General features: G+C 38.5%; 1 protein-coding gene across 1 annotated transcript; it reads left to right on the top strand.

Moving 5' to 3' along the window:
• The first annotated feature begins 19,367 nt into the window (after positions 1-19,367).
• LOC141691456 (uncharacterized) lies at positions 19,368-20,755 on the top strand. The gene is made up of 2 exons (XM_074496195.1): positions 19,368-19,667; positions 20,051-20,755. The coding sequence occupies exons 1-2, from the start codon at positions 19,368-19,370 to the stop codon at positions 20,753-20,755; spliced, it is 1,005 nt and encodes a 334-aa protein (XP_074352296.1).
• Positions 20,756-21,767: the final 1,012 nt, after the last annotated feature.

The raw sequence follows: 21,767 nt of genomic DNA, 5'->3' as shown, positions 1-21,767 counted from the left end.
CGACTTTCAGATCATCCGTCGATGACTTAATTGATCATCCGTCGACTGCTATGTTAAACATCCGTTGATAGTCATTTGATCATCCGTCGAAGCTTTGTTAATCATCCGTTGGTAGCTATTTTGGCACTTGACTTCATTTCACTTATACAGAATTACAAGACATTGCTTATGTACAGTTAATCAACCTATTCTGCATATCTAGTTAAAGTCAACATGACTTATATGCTACTACAGATTCTATACAAAGGTGCATACAACACTGTGCTACAAACTTATTATTACATAAGCTACTCACTCGATGGATAATAAGTTAATCATCCGTCAGGACCATAATGAGTTATCCGTCGGGACTATAATTCTTATCCGTCGAGTGCTACATTATTTCACTAAGTAAAATCTACTTAGATATTTTGTTTAGGTAATTATCAAGTACACAACATATTCGCAACAATCTCCCCCAATTTATGTCTACTGGAATTGTAGCCATAAATTAAGAGATACTTGATGATAACAAAACATCCTAAGCATATATCTTTAAAGATAAGTAGATAAAAATGAAAGTGCTTCAATTTAAATAAAAATGTACAAGGTTTGGCTCACAGTCAGTTCAAGATGCTCCTCTAGTCTGAGCAGATTTTTCTAGTTTCTTGAAGGTCTGGATCTTCTTCCAAGCTTTCTGTTGTTTTCTTCAATTTGATTTTGGAGCTGTCTGTGGAATTCTAATTCATCAGATTCTGAGAGATCTAACATTTCTTGTATTTCCAAGAGAGTCTCATTGCTAGAGATACTCAATTGGTCTTCTAATCTGAAGAATCTTCTCACACCCTTGTCATCCATGAATTCCATCAGCCAGTAGGACCTTAGACACACTCTTCTCCCTGTGTATGGGATGATAAGAGTTTTGGGTAGTGCATCTTTGGCTCTAACACTCCTTAGCTTTTCAATCTTCTTCAATACTAATTTTCTTGCAGTTACATTGAACCCAAAGTTTTTCTTGAAGGATGAATAGACTTTGATCAACACAGCTTGGCTTTCTTAAAGTATCCTGTGAAGAGGCCACTGAATCTCCCTTCCCCCTTTGTACTTGAACACCAACCTTTCAGGTAGGTTTCTGTATGCATCAATTGCCCTTACCTCATCCAGCTCCTCCAGATAAAGGTTTAGATCGGAGAATTCTTTGATGTCACACAAGTACAAGTAGTCTCCCCTGTTGACCTTTGGTTGAGCTTTGACTACTGACTTGGATTTGAGAGGTGACAACTTCACTTTCTTGACTGCCCTTGATTTTATCCTTCTTGGCTTAGTAAGAATTGGCAAGTTGAAGTCAGGAATTGGTAATTTATCCCACTCTATTGGCTCATCCTTTGGCACAATAGGCTCTCCATGTATGTTCCTGTAGGGGTCTACCACCCTTATGTCTTCAAATACCACAAAGGGCTTTGATGCTTGAGTTTCAGCTTGAGTGGATTCCTTTGGAAATTGATCTTCCAATTCCTTGTCAACAACATCCAACTTTCTTTTTGCTCTTTTAGCCAGTTCTTTCTTTCTTGGGGATTTCTTCTGTTTTTCAATCTTCTTCTCTGATTCAGTAGCTTGAGATGGTTGAGAGGGAATTTGTTGAGAAGAATTCACAGCATGTAGCTTGGCCAAGATAGCAAACTGTTCTTTCTTTTGTTTAGACTTCTTTGCATCTAGAGCAGCTTGCCTCTTTTCCTGCTTCAATCTGGCTTTTTCTTCTTCCTTTGCATGAGCAAATTGTGGATGTCCAGCTACCACACAAATTTCCTTCCCATTTCTGAATATCTTTGCAATTCTCTTTCTTGAGGCTGAATCAGCTGGATCTTTGTAGAGGAGAATAGATCTTGACAGAAGCTTCTTTTCATCAGGCTTGAGTGTCTCATACACAGAATCCATAGGATTCTTCAAAGATAACTTTGGATAGTTTGCCCTTGGTTTAAGAATTATCTCAGCCTTTGTAGTCTTGATGCAGGAAGATTGTCCTTTCTCCAGATAGTTCATGCTCATCTCATTCACATTGATTGGCTTGACATGAGAGTGATGGATGGCTGACTGATCTGGTTCCTTGACTAATTGAAACTTTTTCTGTATTTCCTCATCAATCTTTATCCAGTTGATCAGAGTCAACTCTTCTTTATCAGCATCTTTCAAATTTGCTGCTGCTGCATTTATAAGATCTATACCATCTGCAACTGGTGGCTTGGGGATAGTAATTGAAGGTACAATTACTTTGCTGATTTGAATTAGAAGTTTCTCCCCCTCAGTTGGTCCTTTCTCCCCCTTACTTGATTCTCTCTCCCCCTTTTTGTTATCATCAAGTGGAGGAGTTAGGCCTTGTGCTTTAGCCAATTGCATAAGAAGATTTGTCTGAGTCTGTTGATTTTGAAGAAGTAGAGCCACTGAATTCTCAATAACCTGAACTCTGTTCTCCAGCTTGGCTATCTTCTTGTCAGAATCTGATTCTCTCCTTAATCTTAGTAATAGATCATGCATGGTACCATATGTCTTTAAGTCAGCTATATCCTTTTTTAATTCATCCACACTGAGATTCTGTCTTGAGTGTTGGATCTTCATTAAATGTAAAGAGTCTAGGTGAGCTTGAAGAATAGCCTTGGTACCAGCATCTGAAGCTTCCTAAAGGGCCTGCTGAATAGCTATTATTTGTTTTACCAAAGACACCTCAAATTGCCCTGGTGAAAATTCCTTTGCCCATGCCCATTTAGGTAAACTTAAAGCAGAACTTGGGCCTTCAGCTCCCCCTAAGTTCATGCTTCCATCCAAAGAACCAGAGTTATCATCATCAGAATTTACTCCAAATTCTTCAGATGGCTCTCCAGCTTGAGAAGGCATTCTGTTCACAGCAGCTTTATCTCTTTGAAGAGATTCTGTGGTGGGCACTAAATTCAAAGTCTGCTCTGCCTCCATATTGCCCTGAGCAGCCAACAGTTGATAGGCTGAAACAGGGTGAGTAAAAGTGTCAGCATCCAAGGAAATGTTATCAATTACAGCTTTGTAATATTGCTGAAATTGTCTTTCCTTTTCAGCATCATCCACAATCATTGACTCACTAGCAATGGCTGGTTCCATCCTTATTTCTCCAGTACCTGGCTTTCTCTCATATTATCTCTTTTATTACATCAGGGTCTCACCCTGGCTCCCCACCCTCACCTTCACCTACTAAGGTGGGACTCCTCTCACTCACTTTTGCCAATCCTGAATGAATGGATTGCTGAGATTCACTCTTTTCCTCTCCTTTTTCCTGGGAGCAACCCGGCCTCTCACTCAATGCACTCTCCTCTCTCAGTCCTAAGAGTGATTGTATTACCACCAAATCTTCTGCACTTGAAATTATTGAAGTTTGAAGTTGTGCAGAGACACTCGACGGATAAGTGATATCCGTCGGGTGAGTGGTAAAGCTATCCGACGGATAACTGCTGTTAAGCTTATCCGTCGGGATACAATCACTACTCGACGGATGAGCAATATCCATCGAGAGAGTAGAAATGAATGAGGTGGGAAGAGAAACTATTGTTGACTCTGTGTTGATTGAAGTTATTTGAGGCACAGATGTCACAATAGAATCAGAAAGAATTGGCAAGTGAGCCAACAAATCATCTAAAAGATGATGCTCACTTGCACTAGATTTTGGCTTTCCCAACAGAGTTAAAGAAGGGGAATCAGGAATTGAAGTGTTTATCATGTCCACTTCCAGTGAGTTAGTTGGTGAGTATTGTGTTTCTGTGGCTTCTATTATGAGAGATTTTGGCTGTGACTCCACATTTATTGGAGCCACATCAATCTGAATTTGAGAAGGTGCAGGGACTGTGTCTTTAGCACCAGTTTGCACTAAGTGTGTGCCCTGTGCATCCCCAGTTGTTTTGGATTTCTTCTTTCTAGTGTAAGTTTGGTGTGAGCTTGTGTCCCTAACCCTCTTGGCCTGTGCTCTTGGATGAGAGTTTGTTCAATAGCCACATCCTTTTGGGAGGATGCAGCTAGAAGTGAGCTTTTGTCCATTTTAAGCACTACAGTTTGTTGGGAAACTGCAGTGTGGCTAGGCTGGGATTCACTCAACTCTCCAACCTTATCCTTGGGGTTTCTTTGATGTTCACCCCTTCCCTCACCTATCTTACCCTCCTTCACACTCCCCGCTTTGGCTTTAGTAGATTTTTCAACTGGTACCTTTTGAGAGATACCAGAGGGGTTTTTTTTAATTTGGATTTAGAAATTGCAGTTGTTTTGGCAGCTTTGGTAGGCAACTGTTTGGTCATTGTCACAGTTGCCATAGCTAAGCCTGAAGTCAAAGAAATAGAAGAGATTGGAATAGTTGAGGGTCTGGATGAACTTACCTCACTTACCTGAGGTGTCAGCATTACAGGAAAATAAAACATTGGCACATCCTTGTGATGGTTGGCTCTGTTCAAGTCTGCAATGATTCTTCTCTCTTGAACCCAACAAGCTAATTTGTTGTTTGGGTTCTCAAGTTCAATCTCTTGACAAAGATGGTTAGCCAAAAGCATAAAAAATCTAGCATAGTAAATATTCTTTCCTCTTTTGGCTAAGTCACCTAGTTTAAAACCTAACTCATACACAACAAGGTCACTGAAATTGTAATATTTGTCTGTAACTAGCATGTATAGCATGTTAAGCATGAAAATGTTCACAGAATCAAAATTACTGATTTTTCCAAAAAAGACTTTAGTTACTACATCACACAAGTAACTCCATTCCTTCCTAAGACCTAGTCTTCTAATTTCACTTAGTTTTACAGTAGGAAGTGCATAATGAATGGAATTGAGCATATTGACAATATCAGTGTCAGTGTGTGGTGCAGTTACATTATCATCAGGAATCTTGAAACATGCTTTTATTACATCACTATTGATACAGAAATCATTACCTTTGATGGTTAGAGTGATGGTTTTGTCAGTAGAGTTGTAGATTGCTGTTGTCCACATCTCCTCAACAACTTCACAATAAATTGTGGGTGATTTCAGCATGGCAAAACTTAACTTGCAGTTGTTCACGAAGTCCATCATCTTATGATAGTCTTCAGATTGCTGAATCCCTTTATTGACCAAGGCAGTGAAGTTGTTCTTCTCATAGATGAACCCAGTCTGTGACATGATCTTAACTACAGGTGCTATTGTTAGAGAAGAAAAGCTTGAAGAGAAAGAGGATTTTTGCTTGAGAGAGAATGAAGTAACACAGTTGAATTTGAGAATGATAAAAGAAAATGATTAGAATGAAATAAGCTATTATACTTTACTCAAAATCAACTGATAAAAATAATAAAGAGAAGTAAATTACCCAATAGAAATTGTCTAAAATAGCCGTTTTAAAATAAACTGTAAAAATTCTACCCATTATCCGTCGTATAATGCTTACAAACTGTAAGTATGCTCGATGGATAATGTTCAGGGAATTAACGGTTAAGATTTAGACACTTCGACGGATGAGGATAAGTTGATATCCGTCGAGCTTTAAAGTACTCCAGAAAAGTAATTGATTTTTATTTACAATTTGTATATTGACGGATGACTCAACTCGATGGATAATGGTCATCCGTCGAGATGCAAATTTTAACTTAGCCAAAATTTTCATCCAAGACTAAAAATCAGTTAAATTTCTGGCTACTTTTCAACTTGCAAAATAATTCAGATAAATTCAAGAGTAATTAAGCATACCTAACTCACTTACCAACCTAGAAAAGGTGGATTCATCCAGTGGCTTGGTAAAAATATTTGCAAATTGCTTCTCACTTGGAACAAAATGTAACTCTACAGTACCATTCATTATATGTTCCCTTATGAAATGATACTTGATGTCTATATGCTTTGTCCTTGAATGTTGCACAGGATTTTCGGTGATGGCAATTGCACTTGTGTTGTCACAGAAAATAGGAATCCTTTCAACTTGCAAACCATAGTCTAGCAATTGATTTTTCATCCATAAAATCTGTGCACAGCAACTGCCAGCAGCAATATATTCAGCTTCAGCTGTAGAAGTAGAAACTGAATTTTGCTTTTTACTGAACCAGGACACAAGCTTGTCTCCTAAAAATTGACAGGTTCCTGTTGTGCTTTTTCTATCAATTTTGCAACCTGCATAATCTGCATCTGAATAACCAGTTAGATCAAAACCAGAATCTCTAGGATACCAAATGCCAAGGTTTGGTGTTCCTTTGAGATATCTGAAAATTCTTTTAATAGCTATCAGATGAGACTCTCTAGGATCAGCCTGAAATCTAGCACACAAACATGTAGCAAACATTATATCTGGCCTACTAGCTGTTAAGTACAGAAGTGAGCCAACCATGCCTCTATAACTTGAAATATCCACAGACTTTTCAGTAGTGTTTAGTTCAAGCTTAGTTGCAGTGGCCATGGGAGTTTTTGCAGATGTGCAATCCATTAGATCAAACTTCTTTAAAAGATCATAAATATATTTAGTTTGACTAATGAATATTCCATCACTAACTTGCTTAACTTGTAAACCAAGAAAGTAAGTTAGTTCTCCCATCATACTCATTTCATACTTGCTTTGCATCAGTTTGGCAAACTTTTTACAAAGTTTCTCATCTGTAGAGCCAAAAATAATATCATCTACATAAATTTGAACAAGTATGCTAGAGCCATTCATATTTCTGAAAAATAAAGTTTTATCTACAGTACCTCTTGTGAAGTGATTTTCCAAAAGGAACTTTGATAAAGTGTCATACCAGGCTCTAGGTGCTTGCTTCAGTCCATAAAGTGCTTTCAGTAGATAATAGACATACTCTGGGAAATTTGGATCTTCAAAGCCAGGAGGTTGACTTACATACACTTCTTCCTCCAAATCTCCATTCAGAAAGGCACTTTTGACATCCATTTGATAGACCTTGAAATTGGCATGGGCTGCATAGGCTAAGAAGATTCTGATGGCTTCAAGTCTTGCAACAGGAGCAAATGTTTCATCAAAATCTATTCCTTCTTGCTGACAATAGCCTTTAGCAACCAATCTTGCTTTGTTCCTTACTACTATGCCATTTTCATCCATCTTGTTTCTGAATACCCATTTGGTGTCTATTGGATTCTTTCCCGTAGGCTTGGGTACCAGCTTCCATACTTTATTCCTTTCAAATTGGTTTAGCTCCTCCTGCATAGCTAAAATCCAATCAGGATCTAACAAGGCTTCTTCTACCTTCTTTGGTTCTTCCTTAGATAGGAAGCTTGTATAGACATTCTTCTTGAGTTGCTCTCCTGGTTTGAACTCTGGAAGAAACATCACCAATAATCAGTTCAAAGGGGTGATCTTTTGTCCATTTTCTTGGTTGAGGTAGATTAGCCCTAGATGAAGAGACCTCAATGTTGTCTTGATGTGTGATTGAGTTTTGATTGCTAGAAATCCCCCTGAGTTTGTGGATCTTTGATTTGAGATTGGGGTGCTTTCTATGGGTGATCTGCCTTGACTTCCTGGTCCTTTTGATAACCCGACAGATGGTGAATTTTGAGTACCGACGGATGAGGCAGGTTGTCTTCCGACGGATAATACAGATTGCCTTCCGACAGATGAAGCATTATGTAACTCGACGGATGTTGAGTTTTGTGCTTCATTTGTAGTAGATTTGTCTGTATTATCCTTAGACACTGTTTCTTGATCACTCTCATCATCACTTTCATCACTGATCATCTCAACATTGTCGAATTTGAGGCTCTCATGGTAATCTCCATCTTTTAGTCCTTCAATCTTTTTATCATCAAACACAACATGTATAGATTCAACAACAATGTTGGTTCTTAGATTGTAGACTCTATATACTTTACCAACAACATATCCAACAAAAATTCCTTCATCTGCTTTAGCATCAAACTTCCCATTTTGATCAGTTTGATTTCTCAGAATATAGCATTTACAGCCAAAGACATGAAGAAAGTTCAGAGTTGGCTTCTTGTTCTTGAACAATTGATAAGGTGTCATGCATCTTGCTTGATTAATCAGAGAGATGTTCTGAGTGTAGCATGCAGTGTTTACAGCTTCAGCCCAGAAGTATGTTGGTAGTTTTGATTCTTCAAGCATTGTCCTTCCAGCTTCAATAAGAGATCTATTCTTTCTTTCCACTACTCCATTCTGTTGTGGAGTCCTTGCTGCTGAAAACTCATGCAAGATTCCATTTTCCTCACAAAATGCTCTAATGACATAGTTCTTGAACTCAGTTCCATTATCACTCCTGATTCTTCTAACTTTGAAATCAGGATGATTGTTAACTTGCCTTATGTGATTGATGATGATTTCACTAGCCTCATCTTTGGACTTTAGGAAATAGATCCAAGAGAACTTTGAGAAATCATCTACAATTACTAGGAAAAATCTTTTCTTTGAGATTGACAATATATTGACTGGTCCAAACAAATCCATGTGAAGCAGTTGTAGAGTCTCTTCAATTGTTGAATCAAGTTTCTTCCTGAATGATGCTTTAATCTGCTTCCCTTTTTGGCAGGCATCACACAATCCATCCTTTGTAAACTCCACCATATGAATGCCTCTAACTAGCTCTTTCTTTACCAGCTCATTCATGGTCTTGAAGTTCAAATGAGATAGCTTCTTGTGCCATAGCCAACTTTCATCTTGACTTGCTTTACTGAGAAGACAAGTTACAGATTCTGCTTTAGTTGAGTTGAAGTCAGCTAGATACACATTTCCTCTTCTCACACCAGTGATAACCACTTTGTTGTTTTGATTATTAATCACAACACAGGTTTCTTTGTTGAAGGTTACTGAGTTGCCTTTATCACAAAGCTGGTTGATACTCAACAGATTGTGTTTGAGACCATCCACTAAGGCAACATCTTCAATGATGACATTGTCCTTTGAAATCAAGCCATATCCCACAGTATAATCTTTGCTGTCATCTCCAAAAGTGATACTTGGGCCAGCTCTCTCTTCAAACTCTGTGATCAGGGTGGAATCACCAGTCATGTGTCTTGAACAACCACTATCCAAGTACCAAAGATTCCTTCTGTTTCCCTGCACACATCAAAATCAAATCAAGTTGATTTTGGTACCCAAGTTTCCTTGAGTCCTTCCTTGTTAGCTTTCTTCTTCTGTTTCTTAGGTCTTAACTCATTTGACTTAGGAATTTCAGATTCTTCCTTAGTCATTTGGGTTGGGCCTTTGAAACCACTAGATGCAACAGAATTATCATGCATGTTATGGCTAACAGGAAATGGCATGCTTGGTGCAAACATGTTATTCCAGTAAGGCATGCTAAATGGCATTTGAGGCATATTGTATGCAGCATAATATGGATTAGGTGCAAATGTCATATTAGCAAACTGTGCATTCATGTTCTGTGTAGGCATAGCATTAACAGGCATGGGAGGCATGGCATTCATGTTAGAGAATTGAGGCTGAACAGACATGGGAGTAGGTATGGCAGATTTGCAATTAACAGACAAATGATTTACACTACCACATTTAACACAGATTTTTCTAGGAGCATATTTGTCAGATGTGTAGTTATTATGTTTGTAAATCCCTACTTTACCATTCCTATTGTTTTTCCTTTTAGTCTTTGTTTTTACCTCTATCTTCTCAAGTCTGTCACTTAACTGTTTGACAGTCATGTGACCAACATTAGCCTTCTTCCCTTTCTTGGCTTGACTTGACTCTCCTGAAACAAAGTTCTTGGAAACAGACCCATACTTTTCATTTAGCTTGGTTAATTTGGCTTTGCTAATGGGTTTGCTCACAGCCGACGGATGAGGATTTTTATCATTCGACGAATAACACTTTTTGTTATCCGACGGATAGTTCTCATCATCCGTTGAGTCTACATCTGTCAGCAATCCATCTACCAAAATAGGTTCTAGTTTCTCCTTATTCTTTTTCCAGGCTTCATCACAAAAGGACTCAATTCCTTGAACCTTGGTGATTTGAGCATGAACATCTCTGGATGTTTTCCATGCTTTAATCACCTCCTGTTCACGATCGAGCTGCTTCTTTAAAATTTCTTTCTTTTTCAAGGACTCAGTTAATTCCTCCTTGGCAATTCTACACTCAATTTTTAGTTTCTCAAACTCAACAAACTGAGACTCAAGCACATTATTCCTCTCACTCAAAATATTTTAGCATTTTCTTTAGTGAGGGACTTAAGTGTAACACGCAAATGATACAATTCTGTAGACATGTCATTTATTGCATCATTACACTCAGCTTTAGATAAATGTGCAAGTTTGTAGTGATTACCTGATTGCTTGAGGAACTTGTCTCTGTTTCATCAGACTTGGCCATAAGGGCTAGATTGACATAGCTGACATCCTCATCTTCATCCAAACCATCAGCTGCCCAGTCATTCTCTTGTGTAATAAAAGCCCTTTCCTTCTGTTTGAGTAGATCAAAGTATTTTGGCTTATAATTCACAGACTCAAATATTTTCTTACTGGAATCTGACTTTCTATACTCATTTGCAAAATGCCCTGCCAAGCCACATTTGAAACACTTGAATTTTGATTTATCCACCATGTTTCTATTTGGCTTGGCAGCTCCAAAGTTCTTCTTGAACTTGAGCTTGGAAAATCTTTTTGAAAGGAATGCTAGGTAGGTGCTCATCAATGTCCTCTATGTCATCTTGACTCAATGAATCTTCACTTTCTGCAGCTAGCCCTTTACCCTTGCTTTCACAGGCCTTTGAAGTTGATTCCACAGCTTCCATCTTCACTTCCTTCTCCTTTTCCAGTTCAGCCACTAGTGCAATGGATCCTCCTTTCTTCTTTCCTCTCTCCATTCTTTCATCCTGCTCTATCTCAAGCTCATAGGTCTTCAGAATGTCATACAGTCTCTCCAAAGTAAACTCCTTATAATCTTGTGAGTTTCTCAATGAGACTGTCATTGGTTTCCATTCCTTTGGAAGAGATCTGAGAAATTTCAGATTGGAGTCTTTAGTCTGATAGACTCTTCCATGTAATTTAAGAGCATTTAGTAGCTTTTGGAATCTACTAAAAATGTCAGTGAGTGATTCACTTTCTTCATTGTGAAAATGCTCATATTGCTGAATCAGGAGCTGCATTTTATTTTCTCTTACTTGCTCAGTACCATCACAGATTATCTGTATTGTGTCCCAAACTTCCTTGGCAGTCTTGCAGTTGATGATGTTATCAAACATGTCTGCATTAACACCATTGAACAGAATGTTCATGGCCTTTTTATCTTTCCTGACTTGTTCAATATCAGGATGAGACCATTCATGCCTTGGCTTTGGAACAGATGGTTCATTTCCTGTTGCAGCTCTCATTGGAACATGAGGGCCTCTTTCTATGTAGTCCACATAGGCCTTATCTTGAGAAAGCATATGAAGATGCATCTTTACCTTCCAATGATGGTAATTATCTTTATCAAGAAAAGGAATCTTGACTCCAACATCTTTCTTGTTCATCTTGCTGAATTGTTTTGATCTTTAAACTCTTTGTAGATTAAGAGCTTGCTCTGATACCAATTGTTAGTCCCTTAACAATATAGCAAGAATTACAGAAGGGGGGTTGAATGAAATTCTTGAACCTTTTCTTGAAATAAAAATGTTCAACTCGATTATGGATATATTTGTTTTGATTAGCACAATGCGGAATGTAAACTTGAATGAATCAAAACATAAGTAATTAAAAACAATAGTCTTTAAAAACTTTCTGGTGGATTTAAACAATTCTACCAGAGATATATTTAATATATCGAGAGGACTCTATGTGCAGAAATGCTCACAGCTGCTTACACAAAATAGAACTGCTAAGAACACAGGAAATGCTAAAGATAGTGCTTACAAAGATTTCTCTGTTGTTGATTCTTAGCTATCTCAGTCATTTTTCTATTTGCTACTCTCTTGGTTTATATATTACCAAGATTACAAAGTCAAAAGAACTGAACAAATATAAAATTTAACAGTCTTGATCTTTGCTGCTTTTCGTCCTCTATTACCCAGTTAATGGGCTTCCACAGTGTTTTAGTATCCAATTCAACGGCTGTGTGTCAGCTTTCACTGTTCAACTGATGTTTGAATCTTGATGTGATCATCTGTCGACTTTCAGATCATCCGTCGATGACTTAATTGATCATCCGTCGACTGCTATGTTAAACATCCGTTGATAGTCATTTGATCATCCGTCGAAGCTTTGTTAATCATCCGTTGGTAGCTATTTTGGCACTTGACTTCATTTCACTTATACAGAATTACAAGACATTGCTTATGTACAGTTAATCAACCTATTCTGCATATCTAGTTAAAGTCAACATGACTTATATGCTACTACAGATTCTATACAAAGGTGCATACAACACTGTGCTACAAACTTATTATTACATAAGCTACTCACTCGATGGATAATAAGTTAATCATCCGTCAGGACCATAATGAGTTATCCGTCGGGACTATAATTCTTATCCGTCGAGTGCTACATTATTTCACTAAGTAAAATCTACTTAGATGTTTTGTTTAGGTAATCATCAAGTACACAACATATTCACAACAAAAATATAGTTCTATTTTTGTTTAACATATCTGATATATTTTTTAAACTGTTATGCCCGAAAATTGGTACAAACATTATTCAGATTAAGATTGGATAAAATAGCTAAAATTGAGGAACATATGCCTAAAATTAAGGGGCAGATTAGATTACCTTCCTTTGTGGAAGGAAAGTCGGCGCGCCCTGTGTATAAGGGAGGATGCGCCTAGTATTATGGATTGATAGAAACATGCCCCTGTAGGTATGGAAGGCGCGCCCTCAGCTTCTGAGGAAAGCGCACCTTGCTGGTTGGAAGGAAAATACTTGGGAATTCTTACAGGCCCCTTCTACTTTTTGAAGAATTTAGGGCCCGCCCTAAAGTCAAGAATGGCAGGAGTTTAATATGGTTGCATGGACAGGCTCTTTGGAGGATTCGAAGAAGATGCGTCCAACATTTGGGGTGAACCACGGCTATACCTGCGTCCACGGACTAAAGAAACAGCTGGTAGCGGAGGGTTATCCTAGGTCAGGGAGATGTCTTATCCATGAAGTCTCGAAGTCGCGGACGAGCCTTGAGCCTTTGTTGTTGGGCCTCATCGGCGGACATTCCTTAAGCTAGTAGAAGACGGTTTCCAGTGGGTTTCCCATTGGGCCTCGGGACAAGAGATCTAAGCCCATTAGGTTTCTTGTTCCCCAAGAACTACGTTTGCTTGATTTCCTATAAATAGGGATACGTAGGCAAATTGTAAGGGGTCAGAAGCGAGAGCGTAAAGGAGCCACCACTAACCCTAAGCGATCTCAGCCACCAATAATCACCACCACCAAACACTGTTCATCTTTTCCGACGAACACTGTTCATCAAATCCACCGATCACTGTTCACTTTTCCGACGAAGAACCACCGTCACAGACTTGTTTCTAGCTACGAACCTCAGACTTTGTTGCTCCCAAATTCATTCGTCAATAAATTGGCGCTAGAAGGAGGGGCTAATCAAGATCTGTATCTAGGAGGAAAGATGTCTCAATACCGTGATGGAAGTTTTTATGATGGAAGCTCTGAAGAAGAATCTGATCATGGCTATGATCGCCATGAACCCTACATTCCACCCATGACTGATCACCCCACTCCAGATGTTGGGGGTCAACCGCCTGTGCTGATCAGTAACGCTGACTTGTTGGAGCAACTTTATCATATGTGAGATGCTCTGAACGGTTTTGACTCAAGGTTGAACACCGTGGAGCGACGCAAGACCAGAAGGGGCCTTCGCCAGAACCGTGCTGCTCACGCACCTGGGAAGGTTCCCGTGACCGATAGGGATGCCCTTAGCCGGTCACGGCCGAACTGAAGGTGGACGTGTACCAAAAACCCCGCGACGTCTGAACTATTCCAACGATGTAACCCCCATCGTTAAACTTGTGGACGAGGATGTTGATAGTCGAAAAATACTGCGGGCAGATAACCGGAGAGTTGCTCACCCGTACCGGTCCGGGCGTAGTCTTGAGGAACGTCGGCAAGCGGAGTCCATGCCGGAGAATGAACAACGAGGCTTCATAGCTTTAAAGGATCGCTTGGGGATCCGCTTGGGCGACGATGATCTAAGGATGCTGCTGCTGGAATGGCAAAAAGAGGCTGATCGTGGAGATGTGATGCCCCATGGTACAAGGTGTGTGCCCCTGAATTCTTATGAGAATCGGAAGCGGCACCGCGATCATGAGAGAGCTCCTCCTCGCGGATCATTGGATAGGTATGGTCGAGGATATGGGAATGAACGGTGGAGAAGACCTCAATGGAGGGGAAGAGGCGGAGGTCGAGGTAGATACTTAGATGGATATCGCCGCGACAACTATCATGGTCACAGGGATACCCCCTGGTATAATCGAGCAGAAAGCGATAATTATGCCGAATATGATGATCATAGGGATGTGGCAAATTATGATCACTAGATGGCTCGGGGCCGCGACCGAGGTCAAGGAGAAAATCCGTGGGGAGATCAAGGTCGAAACCCAGAAGTGATTGTGATACCCGAGGATGCCCAGAACACCAACCAACAACAAGCTCCTTCAGGTGGAGATCAGGCAGTAGTACCTCCACCTCAGCCCCAAGGTTCACAACCTCACATGCAAACTATCCCAGGTGTGGGTGTGGGAACGTTCAAGATGGATGATCTGAAAAGGCTGTTCAACCACTTGGAAGGCAGAGTAATAACCGCGGCCGAAATTCCTTTCCCATTCTCTGTGGTAGTAAGAGAAGCGCAGTTTCCTGCCGGATATCATAACACTACTAGCGATCTCCGTTTTCATGGAAGTTCAGACCCTGTGGAATACCTGGGCCGATTCAACATAGAGATGAACGTGTATCAAGTCTCAGACATGGCTCAATGTCGGCTCTTGGAGGAAACTTTTAGGGAGAACGCCCAGCAGTGGTTTCAAAAACTCGGATCGGGAGTGATCACTTCTGTAACGCCCTAAAATCCGGGGTCAAGAGATTTGGTCGTCACTATGAAATCTCAATCCAAATTAACCTGTTTAATCAATAAACAAATGCCAGCGGAAGATATTTAGCATAAATGACCCCAAACTAATCCAAAATCATTTAAGGTTACAGTTCTAGAAACAAGATATCCAAATTTCACAAATAAATTTTTCACTTTCTTTTAAAACTCTTTGCAACAATTCTCAATCTCAAAACTTAACCCGCTAGTATAACTTCGAAAAGAAGTATACTAGGCCCAACTATAAAATACATAACTATAATATAATATAATATAAATAACTTTATACAATAAAACTTACACTAATTCGCAAACACTGGACCAACCACCTTCCAAAAGCTTCTTCTTTGCTTCCTCGAATTACGCAGCTAAACAGCGCAAGCTAATCCTCACTGGAGGTTAAATTTGAAAAAAGGCAAGTATGAGCGAAAGAAATGCTCAGCAAGATCATTATGACATATGTAGGGTCTTTTGATATAAAACCGACATCTGCATTAGAGCAGAATATTTAAAATCATATTTGCTGAATCATAAAATTTTAGTTGAGGAACCCCAGAATTGGTTCCTTAATTGTATTCAAAACCATTTTGATATTTTTGAGCGAAATGCTTCAGCAATACTTTGAATCTTAACGAGAATAAAACTAATAAAATAGTGTTTACGGAAATATCGTAAACAATAATAACATGAAACAATGATTATGGATTGAATCACAAACTTTATTCAAAATTGAACTCTTGAAATTAATACTTATTTTGCTGTCATATCAAATTAGATATTAATACGAACTTTGATGCTCACAACCTAACCGCGCTAAAATAGGGAAGTTAACATCAATCATCTGCATTAATACCACCTTTGATATTTAACAACAACTTAAATATCAACATCAATCAGTAACCGATTTAAAACTATATTCCACCTTTATTCAAAACAAATGGGGCACCCAAGGCACATATCGGCCTAATGGTATTATATCCTGTATAATACCTAAATCTCCGCTGGACCGCCGCCACGACCTCTTACGCAACCATCCAATCTTAAAACATTTTATTGAAAGGGGTCATAATACTCGACACCCTTATAAACTTTTATTCGCCCATTCACTTGGGCAGGAATATTCGCAACCAAATCAATTTTCTCAAAATCCAAAATATTTATAAATCCGCTAATTGAATAAGTAAAAACACTTGCCTATTCTGAACATAGAATATCAGATGAGTATTTGCATAAACAGGAGTATTTAATTCAGCGATATGTAAAACATTTATCTAATTTGAGCTGAGAATAGGGAAAACAATACTTGCATAATCATAAGCAGATGGATATGAAAAATATGGAACTATTCTGGAATTAGAATAGCGTAGAAAACTTGCATAATAGGATTCAAGATAAATATCACTTGAACAATAAGTGATTTAGCAGTTAGTCACATTCGTAAAGACGCATCTATTCTGACATTCTGTCTCAAAACATCACCGTCTTTTATACCAACAATTCACTGATGTGCTGCTCCTGCGATCGCTAGAAACCCGATATACAATACCGTTCCGTCTTACTCTTTATCCAACGCCTTGTGCTGATCAACTCGAACGGTCCTCATCTATAATTGAAAGATACAGCTTTAATCGTCTAAACGATAATTACTCGACGAGCTACGCGTCAAAATCCTATCGTCTACCCATACGATAGCCCGCACATAATTATAATAGTCAAACATAAGAATTATGACTCACCTACGTACGTAATTCACATAGCATGTAGACACATAATTCACGTATCACATAATTCATATCACATATGACTCAGTTCGTAAAAACATTCAACTCAGTGTGATTAGAACTGAAATCGGGTCAATAACAGTATTTATCGATCAGATACCGACTCAGAATAACTTGAAAATCAAATGACCTTTTAATACAATATAAATTAGGTCTCAAAAGTATTTTTATTGAAATCGGAATATTTTTCTGAGTCTATACGCGTTCGTTTCGTATTAAACGGACGAACGGTTTATTTATTACGAATAAAATAAGAAATAAATGGGAATAAATCAATTAATAATAATATTAATAGATTTTTAAGTACCAAAATATAATTTTTAAAAGCCTAAAAATAATTTTAGGAATTACTTGAATTAATTATAAATAATTTACATTTTATTTAACTATTTATAAATAAAATCAATTGTTTAAATGATTTAATCAATTAATTAAATTCATAAATAATTAACTAAAACAAATCATAAATAACTAAATCAAATTAGATTTTAAAAATAATAAAAGAAAATGATTTTCGGGAATTAAAACAATTAAGTAAATAATTTTTTAGAATTTAAAACTACTAACTAAATGATTTTTGAAATTAAAAGAATGATTTTTAGAATAAAAGAAAATGATTTTTAAAATTAAAAATTGATTTTGGAATTACTTTTAAAAGAAAATTCGCAGAAATGGATTTGGGAATTGGGTGAGGGCTGTGATGGATCAAAGGGAGGTGGTAGAGGGAGGAGTCTTGCCGGAATGGGGAAGAAGATGACCGGCGCGGTAAGAACGTCGCCGGAATCTGGGAAACTCCAGAAACCGGCCGACCTCCGGCAACTCCATACAGGGCTTGTTCTTCGCCTTTTACTTCTATTTTTCCGCGTAACACCACCAAAATCAAACCAAAAACACCACCATCACAACGAAATCCATCAACCATTATCAGAACCGAAATTTCGATCAATAGCACGAAGAACACCGGTCAAAATCGATGGTTCAAATCGGAGAAACGGTTTCGGAGAAATCTTTAACCAAATCAAACGTTCTATGAATCAAATTAAAGCCCTACATATCTACAATCATATCCCGTAATTAAAATTAATCAAACTAACACTAATAATCCAGAAATCGAAGAAATAAAATAACAAAACTAAGAACTCGGCTAACATGATTTCGCAATAAAACAGTACAAATTTATACATTAATCGACTCCTTAAATCACGTTAAAACTATCTATAACATCAGAATCAATCAAAAACCCCTACAAATCAAAATCGAATTTCAAGATTAAAAACACTAAAAATCGATTTTACACAATACTTCACCTCAGATCACGATGTTGGTACCAAAAGAAAGAGCTTAAAACAAGGATCGTTTTGATTACTAGATAGTCCAATATGGTTTCCTAAATCAAACAAAATAAATGACTATAGTTTATGCACCAAATCTCACCCCCAATTCATGTTCTTGAGTTCTTCTATTTTCTGAATTTTTAATGAATAAAATAAATAAATAAATAAATAAAAATTTTGTAACTATTTATACTTACAGAAAATTATATCCCCAAAAATTAATTAAGGGTGTTTTTATCCCCTAATTAAAATAATTAAGCCCCAAAATTATAATTACGGGTAATAATTTTTAAAAGCGATAAAATATAAAATTTGTATCGAAATTCCCCAAAAATTGTGAATAATTCAAAAATGCAAAAATAATGGGTTTTCGAAATATGAATGATTTTATAAAAATAAAGACATGAATTTTGTGGGGTTTGACGTCCCGGTGGGGTCCCGGTCCGTTTATTTTCGAAAAACAGATACGACTCCTAAATTAATAAAAAGCACCGAAAACATATAAAATACATTTAAATGCACATAAAATGAGATAAAACGAATACCTCGATGAAGACGCACATAAATACGAGTCTAGATTGCAGATCGATTCATATAAATGCAGTTTAAACACGTAACGGGTATTCTATTGGGTCATATCGGATCCGAAAATACATTACTTAGCCGCTAAGTAGCTATAAAAATGATACGATTTTAATACCAGATTTGGATAATTATCAAAACAGAGCTTCTTATAAAACACCCTATACGAATATAATATAATAATATCCCGCCTTTCTAGAATACGGGTTTTGTTGATTTATCGAAACGATTATCGTATCGAAAATTTTGCGTCGGGACGCGTACGGGTCAAACCGTAATCCGAATTGAAAAAGTTAAAACACGAAAAATGTCCGGAATTAACAGATTAGGTTAGGAAGGAGTTTTCGGAAGAGTTTCGGGTTGTAAAAACGCAAAAACGGATGAAGTTGGACGATTCCGGACTTTATAAAATAATTTTATAAATACTCAGAAAATAATTTATAAATCTATAAATCCTTATAAAATCATATAACAATCCAAAAAAATTACCAGAAAAATGTCATAATTATCTATACTTTATTCTGGACATATAAAAATTCAAATACTCAAATAATATCACATATAAACACCCAAACATCAATTCCAATTATCATATAATTCACTAAAATTCACATAAAATCACATAAACAATTCCAAATAATTATAAAAATAATATCTGAAAATATGGGATATTACAACTTCCTAGGACCAAATGAAAACTCTGTTCTTGACCAAGTTCCAAGCCCCCGTGAGATATGCTCCTTCTGTCACAACTCTTGCCAACGTCAAGCAAAGGGAAAATGAAAGCTTGACGTCCTACTTTAAAAGGTTCAACGCTGAGTACACCAGTGTAAGAGTTGCTTCTGACGAAGCTTTGAAGAGTTTTTTAATAGCAAGGCTGAGGGTTGGCTCAGATTTATGGAAGCATTTGCATGGAAAAGACCCGGCTACTCTGGCAGATGTCTTTGCCTTGGCGGAATCATTTAAGGTCATAGAACAATCTCTGGCAGAGGTACAACGGACTTCGTAAATAAGTAAGAGAGGCAGAGCAAGGAAGAGAGACAAATCACCAAGCCCAAAATACTGAAGCAGTAGTCGAAGCCCGAATCGAGTAAATACTACGACTACAAGGAGGGAATGGAGCCCTCCCTCGAGCTATGACAACAGAATGGCCAGATACACGCCCTTGGCCGCGTCTATTGAACACATCTTTGAGGTAAACAAAAATAGAGGGCTGTTTAGAAAACCTGAGGTTCTGTCATCTTGGCAAAGCAAAGATAAGAAGAAATATTGTGAATACCATGAGTCATTCAGACACAACAAACATGAGGGTCGACAACTAAAGAATGAAATCGAAGCCCGTATCAAGGATATCTTGACGAATGGGTGGTGAAGGAAGTAAGGAGGCATAAGGATGGCGCCGACAAAATAAAGGAAGAAGGACGTCGAGCCCCTCGGGGGCCAAACAACGAAATTCTGGAAGAAAATAAGTTTATCAGGGATGGCAGCATCCGAACAATCTACGGAGGAGATCTTGGGATGAAATACAGTAACAGAGCCTTGGAAAGGTATGCAAGGGAAGCCCGGTTCAGACCTCTAACCGACATTCATAGGGTGGAAACTCGGCCACCCAAAGTATTTAAGGGCGAGTCCATGGATATCACCTTCAGAGAAGTAGATGCCCGGTGGATACATCACCCCCACAATGACGCACTGGTCATTTCCATCCAGATCGGGACCAAGAATATCCATAGAGCCTTCGTAGACAATGGAAGCTCAACAAACATCCTCTACTACAGCACCTTTAAGAAGATGGGGATACCTGATCGGGATATGTCGGGAGAAGACTCTTGGGTCTATGGTTTCTCTGGCGCAGGAGTTAGAGTTATGGGATCAATTTGGTTGCCGTGTACCTTGGGGGAAAGTCCGTTGTCCGTCACAAAGATGCTCGAGTTCAAGGTTCTAAATCAGGAGTCATCCCATAACGTGTTGCTAGGACGACCTTTTCTTAGAGAAATGAGGGTCATTACTTCGATCCACCACCTTACCATCAAGTTTCCAACCCCAAATGGTGTGGGCGGCATAAAGGACTCTCAATAATACTCTTGGGAATGTTACAAGCAAGCCATGAGGGGCTTTAGGAGAAAGGATGCCCACATCGAAGATGCGTCAGATGATGAGTGAGAGAAAAGAATCGAACAGCCGATCGAGGAAATCCGAGTCCATTACTATGTCGAGCAAGAAAATAAGCGCCACTCTGAATTTCCTCCAGCGATGTTGTTCTTAGAAGACACAATCAGGATTGAAATGTTGGAGGAAGAAGAGCCCCTAAATGACATAGTCCAAGAAAATTTCAACGGGGAATGGCTCAAAGGAAGATTTGATGTCTTACAGAGTCTTGGACAATATGTGCATAAGGTAGATGCCCCTCTCCCTGAGGGCGCACCCTTATCCACAGGAAATTCAAAGGAAGTTGATGCTCCTATGACACAGGGCGCGCCTTCTAAAGAAGTTGGTACTCCTCTCCAAGAGGATGCGCCTTACATGCAAAATGATGAGGATCGTAATTAACTCGACTTAGATTCGCGGATACCCATGCCAACAGAAAAGATGGGGCCAGCGGAAGACACCATTGAAATTCCTGTTGATGAAAAAGATCCAAGTAAAGTTCTGAGAATTAGATCTCAGTTGGCTCCAAGATTGAAAGAAGGGCTTTTAATATTTCTCATGACAAACCTTGGTGTATTTGCATGGAACCATTCGGATATGGTGGGAATTGACCCGAAAGTTATTTGCCATCGTTTGAACATTGATCCCAAGCATAAGGGGATCTGGCAAAAGCGGAGGGTCGTAAGTGGTGAAAGGGCTGTAGCCTTGGCAGAAGAGGTAGATAGACTCTTGGATGTCGGACTAATCAAAGAATTTTTTACCCAGATTGGTTGGCAAATCCGGTGTAAGTGAAAAAATCTAACGGTAAGTGGAGAACATGTGTGGATTTCACCGATCTAAACAAAGCATGTCCAAATGATAGCTTCTCTTTGCGAAGAATTGACCAGTTGGTCTATGCTACGGCAGGATATGCCCTGTTGAGTTTCATAGACGCATACTCTGG

Source organism: Apium graveolens, chromosome 10 (genome assembly GCF_009905375.1).
Source record: "Apium graveolens cultivar Ventura chromosome 10, ASM990537v1, whole genome shotgun sequence".
In the NCBI taxonomy this organism is placed as follows: Eukaryota; Viridiplantae; Streptophyta; class Magnoliopsida; order Apiales; family Apiaceae; genus Apium; species Apium graveolens.
Note: the sequence above shows the minus strand (reverse complement) of the source record. Positions and strands in the feature narration are given on the sequence as shown.